The 26552-nt window shown below is 39.6% G+C and overlaps 1 protein-coding gene across 4 annotated transcripts in view; it reads right to left on the bottom strand.

Annotated features, from left to right (window-relative positions):
* cntln (centlein, centrosomal protein) overlaps positions 1–26552 on the bottom strand; it is a 461183-nt gene that overhangs the window by 357610 nt on the left and 77021 nt on the right. For all 4 annotated transcript variants that reach the window (XM_072589059.1, XM_072589060.1, XM_072589058.1 and 1 more), the window contains 3 exons: positions 21180–21314; positions 20183–20353; positions 5731–5868 (listed from right to left, as the gene is read on the bottom strand). In XM_072589059.1, coding sequence (XP_072445160.1) covers positions 5731–5868; positions 20183–20353; positions 21180–21314 — 444 coding nt within the window. The remainder of the gene's footprint in view (positions 1–5730; positions 5869–20182; positions 20354–21179; positions 21315–26552) is intronic.

The raw sequence follows: 26552 nt of genomic DNA, 5'->3' as shown, positions 1-26552 counted from the left end.
ACAAAGCACAGGTCAGGGATGTCAGAATTCTCTCCATTTGTCTCGTTGATTATAGGTCGAACAACACTCGAGAAGCATGACACTGTCCTGGAAAAGCAGCCCGCTTGATTCGCAACCCATCCACCAATTTCAATATTTACTTCCTTCACCATTGACACACAGAGGCAGCACTGTGCACCACCTCCATTATACACTGAAGAAATTGCAGGAAGCACTGTGACGTTTTCCCATACCACACTGACTTTATTTGTTCAGGAATGCAGGTCAATACCACATTCTCCAAGTCAATTTGGCATGTACAGCAAATGCTGGCTTATCCAACAATGCCCACATCATGTGAATAATAAAAAAAAATCTATGTCTGGTTAGCATGCAGATCCCTCTTACAAAAAGGTCAGCACTGCCAGAAGTTGAGGACTAGTGTGGTCTCCTGGGCTAGTTCTGATTACTAAAGAGGATCAGAAGCATGTTTTGCAGATTTCTTTCCCCTACACCATCTTGGGATTTTAATTTGTAGTTTTGCCCCTCCCCAGAATAGAGAATTTTAGGTGGGGTGACAGTTCTATATAATGATGCACAATGTATAGCTGCAGTAGTATGGGTGAAGGTTGGATGAAGATCTTTACCTGTCCATCAATGTTCATGAAGTTTTGCTGTAGAAGATATATTTGTACTATATTTTGGAAAGGAATCATGAAGCTATCCATTTTTCATTAACTTTTGACACATTTATTACACGAGAATTCTATTTCTTTGGTGAAATTGATATATTTCTACAAACCAACATCTTGACTACAAAAGCACTTCAGTAACCATCAGAAACAACATTGTCCCAAACTAAGAGAAATGTCACAACAGATACTACAAATTTTAAAAATAAAAATTGCTCAATTTTTTATTCTTTACTTCTAATCATGTGCTCAATAAACAAGGATATTCCAGGATATTCCAAACTATGATAAATGTTTTTATGGAATATAGGAACATAGCCAAGAATATTTTTTGACAGGTATCATTTTTTACTCGTCATGTCTCGCATCACAATATTAAAAAATTACAAAATCAACTGCATCTTGCCGTAGAAGATAGCATCCATTTCTTTGCATGCTTCTAAATTAAACAATTTTCATCTCCTTTCTTACAAAATCCAAATAAACAAACTCGTATCAAAACTATTGTCATAATAAAACAAAGAACGGCAAATGCTGGAGATCTGAAACTCAAATTGCTGGAGAAACTCAGCACATCTGGCAGCATATCTGTGGAGAGAAAACATTCTTCACAATCTAAACTTCTCTCCACAGATGTTGCCAGACCTGCTGAGTTTCTCCCGCAAATTTTGTTTGTGTGTGTTGCATATGAAAATTGTTGTACTCTGCAAAGAATGTAAACAATATAACTGCTATTTAACACAGACAATCGAAGATGACTTAATATTTGACAAATCACTTTTTTTTGCTTTCCTAAGTATCAAATTGTTGAAAATAAATTAATTAAAGTTACTAAAATGATGATCACTTAAAACCGAAATACAACAAAATAATATGAAACCAAATCCAATTAAAGCTAAATGGTGCACCATTTTCAACATTTCACACCCTCTATTATACTGTGCACAGTGACCAAACCTTGTAAAATTCTAACATTCACAGGTGACTTCATTCACAAACTAGAGATTATATCACTTCTGTAGATGGCAGCAAAATTAAAGTTTTAAATTCAGTTGAGCTATATGCATCCTCTCACATGAAGATCACATGCAATGCAAAAGTTTTTGTACATATGTTCATGTATTTTTATAAGTATTCTTCAGTGGACGTATTTTGTCAACAAATGCACTAGAAAGTGATTCTTTGGTTGGTCTTAGGAGTTTTTATTCAATTGTCATCTTTAGAAGTAAAAAGGAAGAACCTGCATTTGTATTGCACTTTTCACAACATTAGGACATTCTAAAAGTGTTGAACAGCTAATTAAATATAGTCACTATTGGAATGTGGCAAACATGGCAACAAATTTTATGCACAGCAAGCTCCACACAAAAAAAAATCTGCTTCCAGTGATGGTGGTTGAGGCATAAACATTGGCTGGAATACCAGGTTACAAAGTGAGTTCACGTGTTCTATGTGAAAGAAATAGTGCCGCATTTTCTTAGAATTGATGCTTGATGACAAATGATGACATGGTTAATAAGGGCACTTCTTTATATGGGGAAAATGTTTCAATTAAATCTGTTTATATTCATTTTGTTTACATGGAACAATTGATAAATGAGACAACTGTGTTTCAACCAGACCATCACAATTAATAGTCTTCAACTATGACACAGTTTTACTTGAAGGAAACATACTTGCAGAATTCTATCCCAATTACACAGGATTCCCTGGATCAGGTCCAGCAAAACATTGTCATGGTCAAGTGAAAACAGATGTTGGATAGGTAGACTGCCAACTCACTAGATGACTATCTATCCATAAAGAACTTTTTATTCGCATATTTACAGGGTGTTACAAAGTTCATTCTACAATATTAGCAATTTCTCATTGAGCAATAGATTGCTATAAATTCTTTTTGAAGCCTGATTCTAACATTAAAATTAATTTGAAAATGCAACACAATTATAGAACAGGAAACTTCATGCTTAGTCCAATTTATTGCATCTACCTAGAGAACATTAAAAGACAGAAACATACAGATATTAATCACGACTGGCCCAAATAGATACCAGCTACAAAACCTAATAGGCTGCAGTCCTTTTACATCACCTCCCATTCATTCCAGTACCTGCTGAGGTTACAATGAAGATCCTGCTTTCTCAACATCACCTGTCACCTGAGGCATGGTGACTCCCAGGTTAAGCTCTCCACTAGTGATCTCTCTCTATGGAGAGAGCAACCTTGTGGTCTTCTGGGACTATGGTACCTTTACCCTTTACATTGTCTAATTCACAGCTTCCTCTATGGATGGCCTTGAGCAATCTGATTTACAAGAACTGATGCAATGAAAAATATGTTTATTAGCATGATCCGATTTTATATATTGAAAGGCAGAAGTTCAGTAGTACCAAAATAAGAATGCTACTATGTTTGAAAGCTGTCAGTGCCAAATTTAAATATGCAATTCAAAAAATGAAAAACTCTCATAAGATAATAAAGAGAAAAATAGACCAAATGGCCTCATCAGCATGCGCTACTATTTCAGGTGAAACTTCTCTTTCCCACCAATTCCCATACTCTTTTATTCCCAGATAGATGAACACTCTACATTGTTGTACACCTATGTTCTAAAATTCCCAAGCTAGAGAAAAAAACTCTCAGATTACACCCTGCAGGTTTTCTGCTTTATGAAGACACTTTATACTTAATCATTTTTATGGACATGAGTTTGATAGATTGTGAAAATGCCAACAATTTTTTTTAATGTCAATGAAAAGACATATCTTTTTTTATTAAAATAAGGCATTTCTTGAAGGCTACACAGTTCCAGATAATTGCTTTTCTTGGTTGTTTGAGCTCAATTCAGAGAAAATTTGATCAGAGACTATTTTATGATCAAGTGTTTCAGATGTTACATCTGAACAGTGTTTCAGGTTTGAAATTTGCATTTTGGACTTTTAGTTGAAGAAAGTCTGCAATAGAACAAGCTGTTCAACTTGTGTCTTCTGTTTCTGAAACACCACACTATGGGATCAAGCTGAAACCTAATTGTTCTTCTTGATGAGTAACTGGAAACTCTTTTTCATATGACATTTGCTGAGCAAGTTGTGTCTGCCAAGACCCCAGAGATAATCAGGCATGATTAGTGACTTGACCATATGTACACTGCAGAACGTTTGTGTCTCAGTCTTTTGGCCTTTAAGAATAACCATCATTAGCCAAAAAGTGTTTTTCGTCTTTATTGAAATTCTTAATTTTTGAAAGGAATCCATTTTGCCCTTTACCCAAAATGTGTGTGCATATGTGTGTTGGGTTATTTACAGGGATAAACACTGCTTTTTTTAATGTTATGAATATAATATTCATGAACTATATATATTCATTGACAGGCTTTATTTTATAATAAATTGATAGTTTGACATTGAAACCTAGTTGAGGTATCTCTTCATTCTCAATCTAATATACAGAAAACATAAGATTGGCCATATCGGGTTGTAGGGAAAATATTTTTACTTTATGTTGCAACTGTGGAGTGGTGAGGGCTATAGCAATAGCGCACTCATACCAACTCAATTGTTAAACTCTTACCAAAAGAGTGAATAACCCCAGACATCATGCTAATTTGAAAATGCCCATTTATCTTTACGCTTACTCTCTACTTCCCATCTATTAAATAATTCTTGATCCATGTTAATATACTGCCCCAACTACATATTAATCTTGTTCTTATCTAATACTTTCTGTAAAGCCAGCATACAAAAGTTTCTAGTTCTTCTTGATCTATCCAACCAGTTGTGTCTTTAAAAAAAACCATAATAAAGTTGTCAATCCCAATATCCCTTTCAAAAAACTATATTGTCTTTGGAGAATTGAATTCAATGCTTAATTAGAAGCACCATTGACACTAAACTATGAACATGCCTCAATGGCTTATCATACATCAGTCTGGAAATTTGCAAACACACTTAATTTCCAAAGTTAGCATTATTAGACATTTTGTGGAGGTGAGGTGTTAGAAAGATAACTTTAAACACTTATAATATGAATCAGTGAGTTTCATGTGCTTTTCAACATCTAGAATGGCTTCAACGTTAAAAGATTGGTAACAGCAATTTCCATATAAATCTCTAATGAGTGGAATGATGCTCTATGCCATTTCTGAAGAGAATTATAATTGTCCATATGCTTCAGCTACAAACAGATGCATGTTCTCATTTGTGTAGTCATCATTCTTGTTACATGCTGTAACATTCAGTCAGTACCTTCTTAAAGGAATAAATATAATAAAAATATGGTTTGGCTGTAGGGTATTAGCAGTATAAAATATCTGCAATGAAAATCGAAAGTTAAATTTGATCAAAGATAGTCACATCACATCTGACTGCAGGTTTAACTCATTTACATAATGCTACTTCTCAGCGAGTGCTAGCTTTTTTATACAAATTAATGCACTGGATCTGAACAAATTGTAATGAATGAAACAGCCAAGTTATTACTGCTTTTTCTTTTGAGTTTTCCATCTTTCAGTAGCCTTTCAAACATGCAACACTAATCCTATGGCTTTAATACAGGCAAGATGTAGATGCTGTCACATAAAGCTCAATTAGGAGCACGTTGAACCTTTAACCAAGGTCTTTGTGTGTTCCCATTGCCCTGCAAAACTTAATAATAATTAAAATGTTTTGCCAATCTGAAAATGTTTGATTCCAGACACTGAATGACTGAAAATTATCAATGCCTCTTATTGTCAAAGTGCTTGAATACAACCAACAATAAAAACACATCTTCTGATGTCGTGCAGCTTCTTCCCAAAATGTGAGAAGTTAAACACAACATTACAACTATTAGAATGGATGAAAATTCTAACAGATATGCACAAAATGCCTTGTAGTTGCCAAGTCAACACTAAAAAAATGTAATGGTAAATGGTTCTAATGAAAACACTGAAATGTTAATTCTGTTTCTCTCTCCACACATGTTACATGGCCTGTGAAGTATTTCTAACATTTTCAGTTTACACTACAATATTCGGCTTCTCAACACTGAATGAATTTGATTGAGTAGTCTTACGAACTACTTGCCTGAATTTAATCACTTCACCATCCTTTACAGTCAGTTCCCTTTGCTGATGTTCAAGGTGAGATGACAACTCATTACATTTGTTGTGCATGTTTTTCACTTGATTCCTGGTTCCTTGTAGCTCATCTTCCAATAACTGGTATCAAAATAACCAAAACAAAAACAGAATAAATATAAACATTATTTGCAATAAAGGTATCACACAGCAGAGTCGGAACTTTTTCACAAAGGAGACTAATCAGCTCCAAAAGACAAGGCCTGCTGTTCTTGTGTAGCAACAGTTTATTTGTGAAGATTATTTCTGAAAGTGTCATTTGTTATGGCCTTAGATACAACATAATATATTTGATAAGCAAAATAAAAGCAACCTTTTAAAACAGCTTGTTTAATCAACACTGTATACCAATTATCCAAATGCCTCGGGCTGGGAGTATTTTGTTTGGATAATCAAATGTTCGGATAGTCGAATGCCGGTTAACACAGTTTAGTCAAACATCGGGACCTTGCAATCTTGCCTGGATAATCCGAAATTCGGATAATCGAGATTCCTCCGTACATTTAATTAAATATGTTGTAACACTTTGCAACACTGCAACTGTGTGAAATACAAGTTCAATCGTACAGTCCCAACTGCCTTTGTGAGAAGGTACTGAATAGAGACCAGACATCATCCCACAAAGGAGGGCTGTGAAAAAAGTCAAGAGACTACTGACATAAACCTCAAAGCTAACACTATGTGATCATTATTTCTTCATAAAATCAAAAAACAGATATTCCTGGCAACAACTTTTTCTAATTATGTCAGAATTCTTCATGTTATTATTTCTCTATTCCATTGGTTGTGGATGCAATATTAAAATGCCTGTTCAATGCCGGAAAAACAATTCCTTCTGCATGCAAATATTGTGTGCAAGATTTTCTCTGTCCTGACCAGACTTCAGCTACATGTCGATCAGGGATCACTTTCAACAAACCTGAATGATCATTTATAATATAAATATGCTGCTCAGGTTTAAATAAATACCCCAAAAGTGATGACTTATAACAGCCTTTTGACAAATCTCCAACAATGTTTAATAATTAAACTGATCACTGAAAATTCAGAATAAAATAAAAAAACACAAGAAACCAGTTAAAGGACTGAAAATAACATGCATTCATAAGAGAAGCAACAGCAGAATGGGTTAGGATATATCAGGACTTGGAAGTTGAATCAGTGCATTTTTTTTTTAATTTACCATCACTAGCCATTGTACAGAAACTCAATACAAGTGGCTAAAGTTGCAGATAGTACCAGAAAGCAAAAAAGGCTGAATTAGAAGGAGAACCTTGGAAATTAAAGAATTAGCTTGTTGAGTTCTGTAGTTGAATAATGTGAGCAGTAATTTAGCACAGATAATTATGAAGTATTACATGTGGAAGAAATAATAGTGACAAGCACAATATATGAAGTAACAAAGGATAAATTTAGAAAAGGCCTTAGTCGATTTGACTGTCAGCATGTCCAATCAATGAAAAGCTTGATTAAGGTATGCTGTATTTACTTGAGAGTCACTGAATTTTCTAGGCATAACTAATTTGGAGCAGCATCCAGATTCATACGCTGATCAACACGATTGCAATTTGATACTGCTCATAATGCATCAATTAAGTGCAAAGTCCAAAACAGTGGGTTTTAAACATGGAAAGCGAAACAAATATTAAATGCCTTTGTTTCCAGGCAATTATTAACTGATTTTAAAACACTTCGCTTGGATAGGGAAACGGTTTACACCAAAATGATTTCCTCCCCCTGCTATCACTATTAATCATGTTACCTAAACTGCACTTATGCAAAAGCTTCCACAACCAAATGAAGCCCCAAATGCCATCAAAGTGCTTCTGAAAGTTGCTCTTCATTTCTTATACGGTTTTAATTTTCTCTCATCATCACCACAGAATCCAGTAGGCATGATGCAGCCTATTTAGCTGAATGGGCAGAACTGTAGGGTAATGCTCACTTGCTGCACAATTGCCTAATAGAAATCATTGATGTGTAGAGTAATAAATAAGCTTAAATCAGATCTACTACTACTAGCAGACTGACTTGATTCATCTCCACAATCAGAACTGATGTTTCATTCTCTTCATTTTAAACTGAAGAATCTCAGTCTAGTCTATTTTTATATTTTATCCCCAAGCTGCCTTGTAAAATTTGCAGATCATCAAATAGAACATGACAATATTTTGTGGAAGTGTGCATGAAGAGACCTACCTTCTGACTGAACACTCCTACATTATTTGCAACGTAGAGCAACAAGCTCAGAGAACCCTGCATGTCTAAGAATATTCCAGATTGCATAAGAAAGAAAAGAGAGGTTTTAACAGATACAAAGGAAGTAAGTTAACAGAGACCCTGTGGAGTAATTAGGACAGCAAAGTGGATACATGAAAAAACATACATGGATAAAATTAGGGAGAATTTCAAGATATTCTATAAGTACATCAAGATGGAAGGGAATAACCAGAGGAAGAGTAAAGCACACTAGGAACCAAGGGGGCAATCTGTGTGTGGAGCAGAAGGGCACTGGTAAAGTGTTAAATGAGTACTTCACATCAGACTTCACTTTGGACAAGGAGTACCTAGATATAGAATTCAGGAAGAGGAACTGGGAAATTGTTGAGCATTTTGGCTTAGTGATGAGGAGGTATTGGAGGTTTTGGTGGGCTTATAAGTAAACAAATCCCCAGGTCCAGCAGAGTTGTATCCCAGGCCACTGGGCGACAAGGGAAGAATTTACAGGGATTCTAACCCAACTTTTAAATTCCTTTCTGGCCAGAGGGGATTCACTAGAGAACTGAAGGACATCTAATGTGGTTTCACTTTTCAAGCAAGCGGCAGATATAAAGCAGGGAATTAAATACCATTCAGTCTCACATCAGTAGTAGCGAAACAGATGGAGTAAATTCGGAAGGAATGAATTAATCTCCACTTGTAGAGGCAAGGTTTGATCAAGGATAGTCAATATGATTTTGTCAGGGGGAGAACATTCCCACCGAATTTGATTGAATTTTTCAAGGTGGTCGTGAAATTGACATAGTTTATACAAGTTTAATCAAAGCTTTTGGCAAGATCTCACATGGGAGACGGATACAAAAAAAGTAAACCACATGGGATCCAGGGTAGCATGGCAAGTTGGATCCAAAACTGGCTGAGTGATAGGAGTAAGAGAGTGATGGTAGACGGCTGTTTGTGTGACTAGAGGTCAGTGTCCAGTGACGTACCATAGGATCAATGCTCAGTCTCTTATTTTTTTGTGATATATGATGTACAAGAAAATGTGGCGCAGATGATAAGTAAGTTTGCAAATGACACAAAGACTGTCCAGAGATTGACAGTGAGGAAAAAGGTCTCATGTTACAGGGGGATCTAGATAGATTGGTCAGATGAGCAACTTAGTGTCAGATGAAATTTAAACATAAAGATAAGGTGTGGCAGTTTGGAAGTCACAAGACAAGAGAGTATTCAAAGAATGGCAGGACACAAGAAAGCGCAGAGAAACACAGGAATCTTGGGGTGGTTTTCCACAGATTCCAGTAGGTGGCAGGAGAATTTAACAGACTAGTTAGGAAGGTATAGGAGACATGTGCCTTTATCAGTCATAGCATAGATTATAAGACCAGGGAGGTTCTGTTGAAGTTGTACAAAACTTTGAGTAAACTACAACTGGAGTACTAAGTTCAGTTCTGGTAACATGATTGAAAGGGTGCAAATGCAGTGGAAGGGGTGCAGAGGATATTTGGAATATTGCCTGGGATGGAGCAGCTTAGTTATGAAGAAAGGCTGGATAAGCTTAGGTTGTTCTCTTTAGAGCAGAGAAGGTTGAGATGAAACCTGACAGAGGTGTTCAAGATTATGAGGGTCATGAATAGGGTGAACAGAAAACAGCTGTCCTTAGTTAAAGGGTCAATATCAAGGGGGCATAATTTTAAGGTGAAAGGCTGGAGATTTAGAGGGGATTTCAGGAAACATTTGATGGGAATCTGGAATGAAGTGCCTGAGAGGAAAGTGGAGATGGAAAACCTCAATAATCTTTAATAAGTATTTTGAAGACTTGAAATGTCATAACATTCATATGTCATAGTATATGGGCAAAGTGCTGGAAAGCTGGAATAGTATAGATTTGGAGTAGTTTAGTCGGTACAGATTTGATGAGCCTCTTCTGTAATGGGTGATTCTCTACTTCTATGCAACAGATTAAAATGAAGGTGGTCTACAAGTGTCTGACTCATTAGGAGATTCACCTGATTCAACATTCAGGGCGGCACAGTGGCACAGTGGTTAGCACTGCTGCCTCACAGCACCAGAGACCTGGGTTCAATTCCCGCCTCAGGCGACTGACTGTGTGGAGTTTGCACGTTCTCTCCGTGTCTGCGTGGCTTTCCTCCGGGTGCTCCGATTTCCTCCCACAGTCCAAAGATGTGCAGGTCAGGTGAATTGGCCATGCTAAATTGCCCGTAGTGTTAGGTAAGGAGTAAATGTAGGGCCATTGGTGGGTTGTGCTTCGGCGGGGCGGTGTGGACTTGTTGGGCCGAAGGGCCTGTTTCCACACTGTAAGTAATCTAATTCTGCTCATCATATCTGTCTGTTTCTTTTGGACAAACTGCCCCCTCTCCTGTGATATCCCCTTAACTTGAACATTCAAAATGGTGTTCAAAAAATCCATACATAACAGCATATCTGCAACACATGGTATAGAATAATGGGCGGAAGTCTATGCAAGTATCACAAATGTACAGACAAGTGAAAATTTTGTTGAATTAAAGAAAACACTTATCTGGTTTGTAACTTTTTAGTTCAATCGTTTTAACTGGGACTCTTTAAGTACTTAATAAGAGAGGGAGACAGAAGACAAGAAACCGTAAGCCTGACCTCACTCGTTGGTAAGATTTTAGAGTCCATAGTGATGGATGGCATTGCTGAGTACTTGATACTGCATGCTAAAATAGGGCAGGTCAGCATGGCCTCATCAAGGGCAAGTCATGTTTGACTAATTTGTTAGAACTCTTTGAAGACACCACAAGCAAGTTAGACAAGGGACAGCCAGTGGACATGATATATTTAGATTTCCAAAAGGCCTTTGACAAGGTGCTGCACAAGAGACTGCTAAATAAGACCTCGTGGTTTTAGGGGCAAGGTGATGGCCTAGACAGAGAATTAGGTAACTGACAGAGGCAGGGAGTAGTGATAATGGGTTCTTTTTCAGGATGGCAGCAGTGACTAGTGGAGTTATGCTGAGGTTAGTATGACCAAAACTATTCACAATATATATTAATGATCTGGACAAAGGAGTTAAGGGTATTGTTGCTAAGTTTGAAGATGACACAAAGATAATGGAGGGTCAGGTAGTGCTCAGAATGTGAGGAGCCTGCAGAAGAATTGGACATGCTAGGTGAGTGGGCAAAGAAATGGCAGATGGAATACAATGTGGCAAAGTGTAAGGTTACATACTTTGGTCAAAATTAAGATGTAGACTATTTTATAAATGGGGAAAGGCTTCGGAAGTCTCTTGCACAAAGAGACTTGAGTGTCCTAATCTAGAGTTCCCTTAAGATAATTTACCAGTTCAATCTGCAGTAAGGAAAGCCAATACAATGTTGGTATTCATTTGCAGAGGGCTAGAAAACAACAGGGAGAAAGTGAGGACTGCTGGAGATCAGAGTCGAGAGTGTTTTTCTGGGATAGCACAGCAGGTCAGGCAGCATTCGAGGAGCAGGAGGATCAATGTTTCGGACATAAGCTCTTCTTCAGGAATGAGGCTTGTGGGACGGGGCTGAGAGATACATGGGGGGGGGGGGGAGGGTGGTGGGGGGGGTAGCTGAGAAAGCACTAGTTGGGAGAAGATGATAGGTCAGGAGGAAGTGATAGACAGGTCCAGAGGGCAGAGTCAATTTGGAGGCTTGGGATTGGGATAATGTGGGGGAAGGGGAAATGAGGAAGCTGTTGAAATCCACATTTATCCCATGTGGTTGCAAAGTCCCAAGGCAGAATATGATGCATTCTTCCTCCAGGCGTCGGTTGGTAACGGTTTGGTGGTGGAGGAGGCCCAGGACCTGCATGTCCTTGACGGAGTGGGAGGCGGAGTTGAAGTGTTCAGCCATAGGGTGGTGGTGTTGGTGGGCGCAGGTGTCCCAGGGATATTCTCTGAAACGATCCGCAAGAAGGCATCCTATTTCCTCCATGTAGAGGAGACCACATCGGGTGCAACGGATGCAGTAGATGACATCGGTAAAAGTACAGGTAAATTTCTGACAGATATGGGGCCTTGGACAGAGGTGAGGGGAGTGGTGTGAGAGCAAGTTTTGCACTTGCTGTGCTCGCAGGGAAAGGTGCCAGGAGTGGGGTATGGGCTGGTGGGGGGCATGGACCTGACGAGGGAGTCGCAGAGGAAATAATCTCTCCAGAACGCTGCTACGGGTAGGGAAGCAGATATAGAAAACAAAAGCAGGTATGTGCTGCTGAGGATGTATAAAACACATTTGGAATAGTGTGAATAGTTTTGCGATGAGGGGGAGATCTCATTGAAGCTTACAGGATACTGAGAAGCCTGAAGAGAGTGGACATGAAAAAGATGTTCCATAAATACGAAAGACTAGTACCCAGGAGCACAGTCTCAGAGTGAAGGGATGACCCTTGAGAACTGAGATGAGGAGGAATTTCTTCAGCCAGAGGGTGGTGACTCTGTGGAATTCATTGCCACAGACACCTCTGAAGGCCAAATCATTGAGTCCATTTAAGACAGAGATAGATTCTTTATTAGTGAGGGGATAAAGGGTTATGGGGAGAAGGCAGGAGAATGGGTTGAGAAATAAATCAGACATGATCGATAGGCAGAGCAGACTCAAAGGGCTGAATGGGCTAATTCTTCTTCAATATCTCATGTAAGATGGTGCATAATTATTATAAAATTTTTGAGATGTTCCTACTACCAAATGTCCACAGCAATTCTCTCGTGATCCCAAAAGGTAAAGGAAGATAATAGATTCAAGGAAATAATAAAGGCAAGTAAACATAAGAAAAATCTAAACACCAGCTAGAGCAAAATATGTGAGAACCAAAGACTATAGTCTACCTTAGTTCAAACAGGAACAGGATTTGCTCCGCAAAGCATACAAGTATCATTATCAAAGTATTAACTTGAACTAACTCCACAAAGGCTGGTATCCTGTTACCAAGTCACTATTTATTTCCATGTACAGAGTACAAGACACTGACCCAGCTAGCTTAGAGCCAGCTCCTAGATTGAATACAACTCCTGACACTCCTGTTTACATCTGTCAGCCAAGACTGTCTAATTGGACTAGGTTAACAGCTCCAATCAGGGAACTCATATTCTGTAAGGTACACCTGACTGACCTTGTTCCAATCACTACATACTTAAATTCAACATGCAGCTGCAAAATTGTGAGGGGCATGAAAACATAAATACACTCCCTTTTATAGGCTGTCTGACACCTCATTTTTAGATTTTCCTGGCACTTCTCCAAGCATGCTCTCCTGCATTCTTCATTGAACCAGAAATGGTCCCCTCGTTCGATTGCAATGTTACAAAGGAGGACATGCCAAGCCATAAGATAACAGATTGTGGTTAAATATAATTTTGCTGGTGCTGATGGCCCACAATGCCCCATTTTGCGTTGCTAGATCTGTTCAAAATCATTTAAAACAGTGGTCACACCACAAAACATCAAATTATAGGATTTTGCAGTACAACGGAAGGTAATTTAAATCATTATGTTTGTGCTAAGTCCCAAATGAGGTCCCCAACCAATCCCAATCTCCAACTCAATCTTCACAGCACTCAAATTTCATCACTTTAAAATATATGTCCAACTCTCTTTTGAAACCTTATATGGAATCTGCCTCCATCACACTCCCAGGCAATGCATTCCAAATCCAAACAACACTGAGTAAAGAAGTTGCTCCTTATTTCATTCCTAGCTCTCTTCCTGACAATCTTGAGCGTGACCTCTAGTTACTGATATTCCAACGAGTATAAACAGAATATTCTTCTTTACCCTGTCAAAACTGTCCGTAAGGTCACCTAATCCTCTACGTTCCAGCGAGAACAAGCCCAATCTTTTTAACCTTTCCATATATCTAAAATCCTTCATTCCTGGTTATCATTCTGGCAAATTTCCTTTGAACTCTCTCCATGGTTTCAACATTCTTCCTTAAATAAGTGACCTAGAATGGAACACAATGCTCCAAACATAGTCTGATCTATGATTTGTAGAGGGCTAGCATTACTTCCTTGCTTTTATACTCTATGCCTCAATTTGTTAGCACAAGGATCCTGTAAACCTTCTTAACAAATGTTTCAACTTGCCTGGCCATCTTCAGAGAATCATGCACATAAATCTGCCTGTATTGTCTCTCCATGTTTCTTCTACCAGAATGCATTACCTCATTGAAATACATCTGCCAGGTGTCTGCCCATTTGGCCTGAAGTCACTCAGCATTATCCTCACAATTCAATATTTTCCATAGTTTAGAATCATATGCAAACTTAGAGATTTTACCCCCCACATCCATCTCCAAATCATTTATAAACATCAGAAAAATCATAGCTCCTAACACGATCCCTGTGGAATACCACTTTCAACTTGTCTCCAACCTGAGAAATGCCCATCTATACCAACTTTCTGCTTCCTATCTTTTACCAACTTCTAATCCAAGGACCCATCAATCCTAAATATTTCTAATTTGATAACCAACCTGCCATGAGGTACCATTTCAAATGCTTTCTGATAATCCAAATATGCAATATTCACAGCATGACTCTTTTCCATTGCTCATGTCAAAAAACCTCATCAAAGAACTCAATTAAACTTGTCATAGAGTCATAGAGATGTACAGCATGGAAACAGACCCTTCAAACCAACTTGTCCATGCCTACCAGATATTCCAACCCAAACTAACCCCACCTGCCAGCACCCGGCCCAGATTCATCACAACTCTTCCTTTTCATATACCCATCCAGATGCCTTTTAAATGTTACAATCGCACTAACCTCCGCCACTTCCTCTGGCAGCTCATTCCATACACGTACCACCCTCTGCATGAAAAAGCTTCCCCTTAGGTCTCTTTTATATCTTTCCCCTCTCACCCGAAATGCCCTCTAGTTCTGGACTCACCTACCCCAGAGAAGAGACATTGTCTATTTATCCTATCCATGCTCCTCATGATTTTATAGACCTCTAAAAGGTCACCCCTCAGCCTCCGATGCTGCAGGGAAAACAGCTCTAACCTATTCAACCTCTCCCTATAGCTCGAATCCTCCAACCCTGGCAACATCCTTGTAAATCTTTTCTGAACTCTTTCAAGTTTCACGAAGTTCTTGCCTGATTCCGTCAAAATTAGCCTTCCTCCAATTTAGAGCTTCAACTTTTAGATCTGGTCTATCCTTTTCTATCACTATTTTAAAACTAATAGAATTATTGTCAAACATGACCTGCCCTTGACAAAGCCACGTTCACTCTCTAGTATTAACTTATTATTTTCTAAGTGTATATTTATCTTATCACATTTTATGACCTCTATCAATTTTCCCAATGTTATTGATAGGTCTGTATTTTCCTGGGTTATCCTTTGTCCCTTTAGATTTAGATTAGATTAGATTACCTACAGTGTGGAAACAGGCCCTTCAGCTCAACAAGTTCACACCGACCCTCCGAAGAGAAACCCACCCCCTTATATTTACTCCTGACGCATCCACCTAACTCTACAGGCAATTTACCATGGCCAATTCGCCTAACCTGCACATCTTTGGACTGTGGGAGGAAACCAGAGCACCAGGAGGAAACCCACGCAGATATGGGGAGAAGGTGCAAACTCCACACAGTCAGTTGCCCGAGGTGGGAATTGGACCCGGGTCCCTGGAACTGTGAGGCAACAGTGCTAACCACAATGTTCAGGATTTGGAGATGCTGATGTTGGATTGGGGTGTACAAAGTCAAAAATTAGACAACACACCAGGTTATAGTCTGTGCTATAAATTCCATGACTTATGATCTTAAAATATTGCTATAAATTCTGTGTCTTGCGATGTTATACGCCACAATCACCTGAAAAAGGAGCTGTGTTCTAAAAGATAGTGCTTCCAAATAAACCTGTTGAACTATGGCCTGGCGTTGTGTGATTTTAAACAATGGTGTCACATTTGCAATCATCCAATCCAGGACTAATCCTGCCTTCAGAAAGGCCTGAAAATGTTCTGTCAATGGCTCAACTATTTGCTCTCTAACTTTCCCAGCAAGCTAGGATGCATTCCATCTGGGCCTGTCGAAGTCTCGACCTAGTGGGCTGCCAGCCTTTTTCACACCTTTTCTTTATCTAACATGATATAATTCAGTTGCTCAACAGCCATGTTCTCAATTAGGCCATTATCATCATCTTCTAATGTGGTAAAAGACAACAGCCAAATATTCATTTAGTACCTCTACCATATCCTTTGCTTCAGTGAATAGCTTACCCTGCTTGTTATTTGTGGGCCCTACTCTATCCTTCACTAATCTTTGGCCTGCCTCATTTCCAAGGACCAGATCCAGCACAGACCACTCCCTGATCGGACTGGGAATGTACTGTTCCAGAAAGTTTTCCAGCACACATTACAGGAATTTCTCCCTTCCCTTGCCCTACATTCTACATTTTTCCCAATCCACCTTAGGGTAGTTAAAAATCACTAACTATCACAACCCTATTTGACTAGATTTCCATAATATCCCTACTTCTCTCTTCTCCCCATTATTTGGCGGTCTACAATAAGGTCACTGTTCCCATTCTGTTCTCACCTCCAACCACAGAGATTCTAATTTGGGAACTGGATCTTATTCAAATGCATTGATACTACATTTGACCATGACTGCTTCATCTCCTCTTTGCTGAGCACCTTTGGTCTGTACGCAATCAGGTCCCGGACCTTCCCGTGGCTTGCCACTTCAACACACAATCCTGCTCCCATGCCCACAATTCTGTCCTTGCCCTGCTGCAATGTTCCAGTGAAGCTCAATGCAAACTGGAGGAACAGCAGCTCATCTTCTGACTAGGCGTGTTACAGCCTGCCGGTCTCAACAGTGAATTCAACAACTTCAGATGATGATTATCCCATCTCGACCCCTCTGTTTTCATTCTGCTCCGTAATTTTATTTTTATTTATTTTATTTATCCTTTTTTTATACTTTTTTCACTGTTCTGTACCTCCTATTTCTTGATTGTCTCTCTTTCTCTCGCTCCCCACTCTCTCATCACCTTTTTCCTCTCCTCTTCCCCCTTTTCTACCCTTCTCCCCTGTTTTCCATTTTGCCTCTGCTTCACCCATCCCCCACATATTTTGTCACATAGCACCGGCTTCATTCACAGCTCCTAATCTCCCTATAATCTCTCTATACACTGTCATTATCACCTCTTTATTGCTACCTTAGCTTCTGGAGTCATGACTCACTTTCTCTCAGCCTAGTATAAATATTCCCTATTTCTCCCCTTTTTTTTAGCTTTGACAAAGGGTCACTTAGACTCGAAATGTCAGCTCTTTTCTCTCCTTACAGATGCTGTCAGACCTGCTGAGATTTTCCAGCATTTTCTCTTTTGGTTGCAGCTTGGGGTATGTTCTTCTCCTCTCTTATCCAGAGATGGTGTCCCTGCAGACATGGTCCATCTTAGACCTCCAGATGAAGTGGAAGAGGGATCAAGTAACTGCAACAGCACAGGTCCTGGGGATGGGCCAGAGATGCATCATATACAACAGAGAGTGTGCCTCACACCTGATGACTGTGTTTTTACCAGCAATGGATGGGGAGCAGCGCTCTCAAAGACCCAGTTTCTGCCTCAGCTTGGCGAAATGCTGCTCCCACATTTTTAAGCACGTCCAAACCCCTCCGAATAGCAAGGTCTTAGGGAATATTGCTGAACAAAGCAACCTTGGAGTACAGATTCATAATTCCTTGAAAGTGGAGTCACAGGTAGACAGGATAATGAAGAAGGCATTTGGTGTGCTTTCCTTTATTGAGCAGAGCATTGAGTATAGGAGTTAGGAGGTCACGTTACAGCTGTACAGGACATTGGTTAGGCCACTTTTGGATTGTTGTGTGCAATTCTGGTCTCCTTCCCATCGGAAGGACATTATGAAACTTGAAAGGGTTCAGAAAAGATTTATAAGGATGTTGCCAGGGTTGGAGGATTTGAGCTATAGAGAGAGGCTAAATAGGCTGGGGATGTTTTCCCTGCAGCGTCGGAGGCTGAGAGGTGACCTTATAGAGGTTTATGAAATCATGAGGGACGTGGGCAGGATAAATAGACAAAGTCTTTTCCCTGGGGTGGGATGTCCAGAGCTAGAGGGCATTGATTTAGGATGAGAGGGGAAAGATATAAAAGAGACCTAAAGGACAACCTTTTCACGCAGAGGGTGGTGCATGTTTGGAATGAGCTGCCAGAGGAAGTGGTGGAAACTGGTACAATTGCAACATTTAAAATCCATCTAGATGGGTATATGAATAGGAAGGGTTTAGAGGGATATGGGCCAAGTGGTAGCAAATGGGACCAGATTAATTTAGGATATCTGGTCGACATGGATGGTTGGACTGAAGTGTCTGTTATTGTGCAGTACTTCTCTCTGTCTTTATGACTCTCTAACCTTCAAGTGATATGTCCTTGATGGTGAAGGGGATAAAAGATCGGTTAGCCCAGTTCTCAAAGAACATCGCCTTGCTCTTGCCTCAAATTATCTTAGCTCCCGAAGAGAGTTTCAAATTCAGATGCTCATGAATCTGCACACTGAGCAGAAAACGACAATATCATCCATGTACAGGGAGGCCTTGACCTGAGAGCCTCTGCTGCCTGGAACAGTCACCCTCTCAGATCTGCATCCTTCCTGATGGACTCAGCAAACACTGTCCAACTATGTTATATACCACTAAAAAAAATTCTGCTTCCAGTTCCACAATTTTGCTCATTATTACAGTTCTTTGGCCAGACCTTCCTTAGTCATGGTGACCAAGTTGACCTCTCCCAGAATTCTCCTCAGTCACTTCTCACTGGTGCCCACTGTTGATGTAAAGTACCCTCAATGTGAAGATGGAATTTAAACTCCACACAAACCAATATTGTTATGGACTGAATACATCTGCAACAGGCAGATTAATGAGGACGAGGTCAAATAGGTTATTCCTTCACCAATTGCTGCAGACCCAGTTTAGTAACTATGTCCTTGAGGATTCAACCAGCTTTGTCAGTAGCAGTGCTACCAAATTACTCTTGGTGATGGATATTTAAAAGTTCCCCACCCAAAGGTCATTCCATGTTATCCATTATCTTAAATTATAATCTCTTTCTTCTTTCCTCTTTCTCCGCAGAACAGGCAGTCAGATAAGCAAGTAAGCAACATACTCCTCTAGGAAACGTACATTAGGTAACCTAACACTGACTTTTCTGTCTTGATGCTTGGCCAGCACTTGCTATCCAACAACCTATAACTTGAAAAGTTAACGTCTTTCTCACTGTAGTTTTAACATAAATTAGCAATGTGTTTGAACTACTGCACACAAGTTTAACCAAAGAAAAAAGAGAAAGGATGGAACACTAAAAGTGTCAGAAATACAGGAAAACAAATTGGGATTATTGAAGATGTCAGATAATTAAAAATTTGGTTTTTTTGCATGTTCCAGAATATTTATATCCAATGCAGCATGATGGTGAAGGAAAACAGCAACAGGGGAGTTCACTGAGCCCCTCAATGCCTTTCCATCATCCAATTACATCATGACAGATCTGCATTTCACCTTCATTTTTTTGCCTCCGTTCCTTACCTATGTAAATTCGTTTAGCTGCACTATAATTTCCAAAATATCATTGTGTATGGCCCTCAGTCATCCTGCCTAAAATGTAATTCAATTTGAGGAAGCATTGCAACATCAAATTTTGCTCCTTTACAACACTGCAGTATAGGTATTATTTATTGTGCTTTTCAAAGGAGCATGTCTGTGAGTAAACCACAGAGGGTTCTATCTTTTAAACATAAGCTCTAGTACTCCTTTAAGACTAAGTTTTGTGCATGTGAATGTGGAGTTCAATCATCTGGTAAGTCAAGAGGAAAAGTTACTATGATACACATTTCAGTAGCTCAGAAGGTCTCTATTGCTTTGAAAGTAATAATATTGTGTAAAGATGAAATGATAATGGGACCATGTTATATTAACAATGAGACATATGTGATTTCTAATATAATATTTTCAGTTGGTTTTCCACTTTGCAGTATTAATTTTTTAAAAGCTATGGGTTTTAAGTGAATGAATTTAAATGAACATGAGGCCCATGGGGTACATTCGACAATGTGACTGTTATTAAAGAAAATTCCATGAAGTCAATACAGATGAAAGCTTCTTGTGAAATCTTACCCAAGAGTCCCTTCTCGTACCTTTACTTTGGAGTCAATGTCAGACTTCTCTTCCTTCCACTGGGCTGCCTGCTTCGCCAGGTCATTTAGCAGGTCAGAGCAGCGTACGCTTAATCCCTGCTTTTCTTCGTCCATATTTTTCAGAAGCAGACTAGTTTTCTCCTCAACCTTCATTGCACGTTCTTTAGCATCCTGTGTGCAAGTGCACCAAATAGGTCAAATAACAAATGCGTGAATTAACAAGTGAACATTTTTTTTTTGGTTTGTACACACAGCACCCCTAGGTAGTTGGCATGTGAAGTCAACCTGTTGGCTTTTTTTGGTCTCCATTCAAGCAGGTAGAAGGGGCATATTTTACTTGAATGACAGCTTTAATGACAGTACATTTACAGGAGCCCATTAATTGATTAAACTGCCTTTGATGCTGTCCCCAGCCATTCTTGAGACCCACAAAAATACAATCTTTCAGGCACTGTCCTTATCAATTAATAATGCAAGTCCCATCAGAATCTAATTAGGAGAAGCCACATCTTCACACTCCTACTTCTTTGCTCCATATCCATCATTAACTATTTATCTAGAAAGTTATAATGCTAAGATTCTGAGCTTTTAACATGCTTTCTCAGAGTTTTGCTCACAGCATAAAACCACAAAGCTTTAAAGTGCTTCTAGACCTAAGGCACTTTTCCTTGTAAGAATGTCATTTGGAATGTCACAAAGCATCCAGAGCTTTAGTGGCTGGAACAGAGGATATGAATATCTGCTCAAAAACTACTAATATTTTGCCAAACCTATAATAAAATTTGTTCACAAGTACTTTTGAATACAAACGGAAACAAAATAAAAATTGAAAATCCTTGACCAAAATCATTGTAATGTAATTTGGACAATAATGTTAAAACAGACAGCAAGGTGACATGGAATATATGATTTTATAAAACAACTTTAATTCTGAGAGCTAAAGTGAAACTACCAAAACTTGAAATTGGTGAGGGTCTTGATGTACAAGTCTTTATACCTTACAATCCTGGCTTTTCTTCTTGAGCTTTTCCTTCAAGTCAGTCACTTCCTTCTGCACTAATGCAATGTTGTCATCGACAGCAATTTTCCGTTGAATTAGGTTGTTTATTTCCTTCTGTTGGCATCTAACCTGCTGTTGAGGACATCAAAAAGAACATAGGAGCATTTCAAAATGAGATCAGACTTCACTAATGATAGTCATAATATTACTCAAACATTAATAATTAAAGAACAAGCTTTTTTCAAATCAGATTTGCCCTTGGTAATAGTTAACAGTTCTGTGGCACTGTGTGCTACTGCAGCTGACACCTTGAAATGAAAATTGATGCAACAGGGAACTGAAGTTTAAACAGTTTGCATGAAAAATGTTCAGAAGTTAAACTCTCATGTACAGAAGGGAATTATCCTGCCATTGAAAAGCTAGAGGTGACTGTTTTGATGAAATCTGGACAACAAAGGAATTAAATGGCACATTATTGTATCATAAGTAAACATTTAAACATATGTACAATAATTTGTACGGAAGAACTGAATTATATGTTTTATCAATGAGCCATTAATTGCATCATTTTTTTTTTCTGAATGGTATGCATCAATGGATTTGACTTACAAATGATAAATAGGCATTTTAGAATATCTCATGGCAAGAAAAAACACATTATACCTCCATAAGGGATTCTGCTCTGTTGATGTGCCAATGAGGCCTGAATTCAGTTTGTAAAACATGGAATTTATTTTCAATTAAATCCATCTAAATATTTAGGATCTTGCTAAAAGGTAAATACCATTTTTTGGTGTTATGTTGCTCAGTTTGCTCAGTAAAAACCAACTGAACAAGGTAAGAAGAAACAAATTGCTGCTCATCATGAGTATATCATGGCTCTTGGACATGACTGAAAACACTTCACCTTCTATAAACTACTTTGAAATTCAGTGACCCTCCACAAAGATAAATTTAGACCAGAAGAGATTTTCCACATGGAATAATAATCATAGTAATAGAGTTACACAACATGGAAATAGGCCCTTCAGTCCATCACGTTTGTCAGATTAATCACTTATCTTCTCGAATCCTACTTCCCAAACTTGCCGTGTAGCCTGATATGCCACAGCATTTCAAGTATTCATCTAAATACTGCTTAAATATTGTAGCGGTTCTCGCTTCTGCCAGCCTTTCATGCAATGAATTCCAGACACCCAGCACCCTCTGGGTGAAAATATTTCTCCTAAAATTCACTTGAAACCTCCTGCCCTTTCCTGATAGGACCCCTCGACTAACAGGAAAAGTTTCTTTCTCGCAATTCAATTTATGCCCCTTATAACTTAATGAGCCGCATCCCCCCCCCCCCCCCCCCCCCCCAAAAAGCCTTTTCTGCTCCAATAAAAATAACCCTAACTTATGTAGCCTTTCTTCACAATTGTAACATTCCAGCCTGAGCAACATCCCTGTGTATCTCCTCTGCACTCTCTCCAGTGCCATCATATATTTTCCATGCCACAATGACCAGAAAGGCACACAGCACTCCAGCTGTAGTCTAGCCTATGCCTCCGTACAGCATAAAGGCCTTTTTATTGTAGATTAAAATGGGAAAAGGACTGTTTTAAAATCTAAGGATTGGACAAGTATTATTTTCAAAAGCACATCACGTGGTAATCATTGTAAGTGTAAAAATAACTGCTTATTTAAACAGCAATGAAAGACTAGTAGGGTGAGAGGGGAAAGATGTAAAAAAGACCTAAGGGGCAACTTTTTCACGCAGAACATGTATGGAATGAGCTGCCGGAGGAAGTGGTGGAGGCTAGAACAATTGCAACATTTAAAAGGCATTTGGATGGGTATATGAATAGGAAGCATTTGGAGGGGTATGACCTGGGTGCTGGCAGATTGGGTTGGGATATCTGGTTGGCATGGACGGGTTGGACCGAAGGGTCTGTTTCCATGCTGAACATCTCTATGACTCTATGACTAGCCTCAGCTAAGCAGCTGTGCACAAATGGAGCTTCGACCAGTAATAAGTGACTGTTTGTCACGAGTGGACTAGTGACTATTTATCAATGACAGAGATCTCCTGTCTGCAAAGATGTATTCTGGTGAATAAGAAGGATTCTAGAAAGGAGCGAAGTCAAGCATTAGATTGAAAGAAAAACCATATAATGTGGCAAAGATTAGTAGGGCATCAGAGGATTAGGAAAGTTTTAAAAAGGCAACAAAAGAAGACCAGAAAATAATAAAGAGGGAGACAACAAACTTTGATTGGAAAACTGCATCTAATATCAAGTCAAAAAGCAGGAGCTTCTTTAAATGTATCAAAAGGAAAAGAGAAGCCAAAGTGAACATAAAAGACATAGAGATTGAGGCTGGGAAAATGATAATGGGGAACCACAAAATGGCAAAGGAGTGAATAGATTACTTTGCATCAGTCTTCACAGTAGAAGATATTAACAGCATTCCAAAATTACTGAATTACTCATGAGGCAAAAGGAGCAAAGGAAACAAATGGCTATCACTCGAGAAAAAGTGTCAGGGAAACTAATAAGGCAAAATACCAACAAGCTCTGTGGACCTGATGGGATTCATTCTCAGACAGCGGAAGAAGTAGCTGCAGAGATAGTGAAGGTACTGGTAATAATCTTCCAGGGATCCTTCAATTCTTAAGGAAACTTCTTTTCACACAGAGGGTGGTGTGAATCTGGAATGCAGATCCTAGGAGGGTAATGGAGGCAGGAAACCTCACAGCCTTGAAAATGAACATTAAGGAGCACTTGAAATTCCAGAACAATCAAAGCCAAGAGCTGAATGCTGGAAAGTGGGATTAGTGTAGATAGGTTGGTGCAGATGTGATAGGCCGAAGGGCCTCTTTTGTGTTGCATGACACTTAACTCAATGACTTTATTAAGACGATCCTTTGAGGGCTTGACAGAATCAATGCAGAAAAGTTGCTTCCCCTTGTGGAAAAGTCTAATCTCAGTATAAGAAATTACATATTCATAACAAACATGAGAAGGAATTTCTTCAAAGGTTGTGAATTTGTTTTACCACGGAGGGCTGTTGAGGTTCGGTCATAAAGTATATTTAAGGCTGAGATGAATAATTTTTCAATCAGTAAGGGAATCAAAGATTATGAGGAAAAGACAGGAAAGTGGAGTTAAGGATTATAAAATTAGCCATGAACTCATTGAATGGCAGTGTGGATTCTTTGCTCCCACATTTTACAGTCTAATGATATACTGGCTGTAACAGCCCCAACCAGGGGAACCATCTAAACTTCAAGCCTGTCTATGCATTTAACCAGTTTTGTAAATTTCAATGAGATCACAACTCATTTTTTTAACCACTGAAGGAGACAAGTCCCATATCCTAAAATCTCTTCATCGGATTGTCACACCATTCCAGTCTGGTAAACCTCTATGGCAATAATGTCTTTGCTCAGGTAAAGGGACCAAAACTGCACACAGTATTTTAGATTTTTAATTAGTAACAGAATCAAGGGTGATGGGGTAAAGGGACGAAAAGTGGAGGGAACGATTACCAGATCAGCCATGATCTCACTGAATGGTGGAACAGACTTAGTAGGCCAAAAAGTCTACTTCAGCTCCTCTATACGATGATCTTATTAACAACTATATGATTGACTCCCAGGTAAATGAAACCCTCAGGTGTGAATGTGAGGGAAAAGCCATCTCCCAAGTACAGCAGTTATCTCTTTCCTCTGCAGTATAAAACTGAGAAAGTCAATTCATTTTTTCCCTCAGCAGTTGCTCTAAGCTGTGGCTCTTACCCAGTAAGACAGACATTTTATATACCTGAACCAGCCACCTGCATTTTCTGCAAGCAAATGCAAGTTTGGAAAAGAAGAATCAAGGGGCAGCCATCCTGACAAGAGAAAAGGACAATCAGAACAAAAAGAAGCGACCATTAAACTGCCCTCTCACTGTTATTCTGTGTCCATCAGGCAGGTGGTTTTTTTTCCTGTCAATGCGGGTCTCTTATGTGTGCAGGGAGAGATCTGTAAGGGGTTCAAGTTTTAACTTGTGAAGTTATATATTGATGTTCATAATTGTTTTATCGATTGCTAGTGTCACAATCTTGGTCTTTTTACAAGGCACTATGCTCTCGAGTTTTTTCCCCTGGAGCGGGGTAATTGGCCAGGCTCCAACTAGGCTGGGTTTGAAATGTTTATTGGGGTCCTTTTTGTTTACCATTAAGAGATAATGCCTCCAGGCAAAGGCTTTCATGTCTTAAAAAAACAGTATAATCAAAGGGGAGCGGTCAGTTAGCTGTGTAGTGAACCTTCAGTTAGTTTAGAGTTTTTGATTCAGTTCAGCAGCAGTGTGTGTGAAGAAAGGCTGCTGGGGCAACTCCAGCCAGGTACTTTCTTTCTCTAACTTCAATCCTATAAGCCTGGTTTGTTTCATGTTTACTCTTTGTGCTAAGAGATGTGTTTATTAGGACTGTTGGAAGTATTTTTGGAACAGCATCATTAAGTCCGGACAGTCTAGCGAGTTTATGGATTGGACAAGTTACCCAGCTATGCCTGTCTCTTTGTTGGCTATGTAGAACAGTTGATCTTCCGTAATTATGCCGGCACCACTCCCCACCTCTTCCTCCGCTACATTGATGACTGCATTGGCGCCACCTCGTGCTCCCGCGAGGAGGTTGAGCAATTCATCAACTTCACCAACACATTCCACCCTGACCTTAAATTTACCTGGACCATCTCTGACACCTCCCTCCCCTTCCTGGACCTCTCCATCTCCATTAGTGACGACCGACTTGACACTGACATTTTTTACAAACCCACTGACTCCCAAAGCTACCTGGATTACACCTCTTCCCATCCTATCTCTTGCAAAAATGCCATCCCCTATTCCCAATTTCTCCGCCTCCGCCGTATCTGCTCCCAGGAGGACCAGTTCCACCATAGGACACACCAGATGGCCTCCTTCTTTAGAGACCGCAATTTCCCTTCCCACGTGGTTAAAGATGCCCTCCAACGCATCTCGTCCACATCCCGCACATCCGCCCTCAGACCCCACCCCTCCAACCGTAACAAGGACAGAACGCCCCTGGTGCTGACCTTCCACCCTACAAACCTTCGCATCAACCAAATCATCCACCGACATTTCCGCCACCTCCAAAAAGACCCCACCACCAGGGATATATTTCCCTCCCCACCCCTTTCCGCCTTCCGCAAAGACCGTTCCCTCCGTGACTACCTGGTCAGGTCCACACCCCCCTACGACCCACCCTCCCATTCTGGCACTTTCCCCTGCCACCGCAGGAACTGTAAAACCTGTGCCCACACCTCCTCCCTCACCTCTATCCAAGGCCCTAAAGGAGCCTTCCACATCCATCAAAGTTTCACCTGCA

Source organism: Chiloscyllium punctatum, chromosome 2, assembly GCF_047496795.1.
Source record: "Chiloscyllium punctatum isolate Juve2018m chromosome 2, sChiPun1.3, whole genome shotgun sequence".
Taxonomy (NCBI): domain Eukaryota; kingdom Metazoa; phylum Chordata; class Chondrichthyes; order Orectolobiformes; family Hemiscylliidae; genus Chiloscyllium; species Chiloscyllium punctatum.
This window is presented reverse-complemented; position numbering and strand designations above follow the sequence as displayed.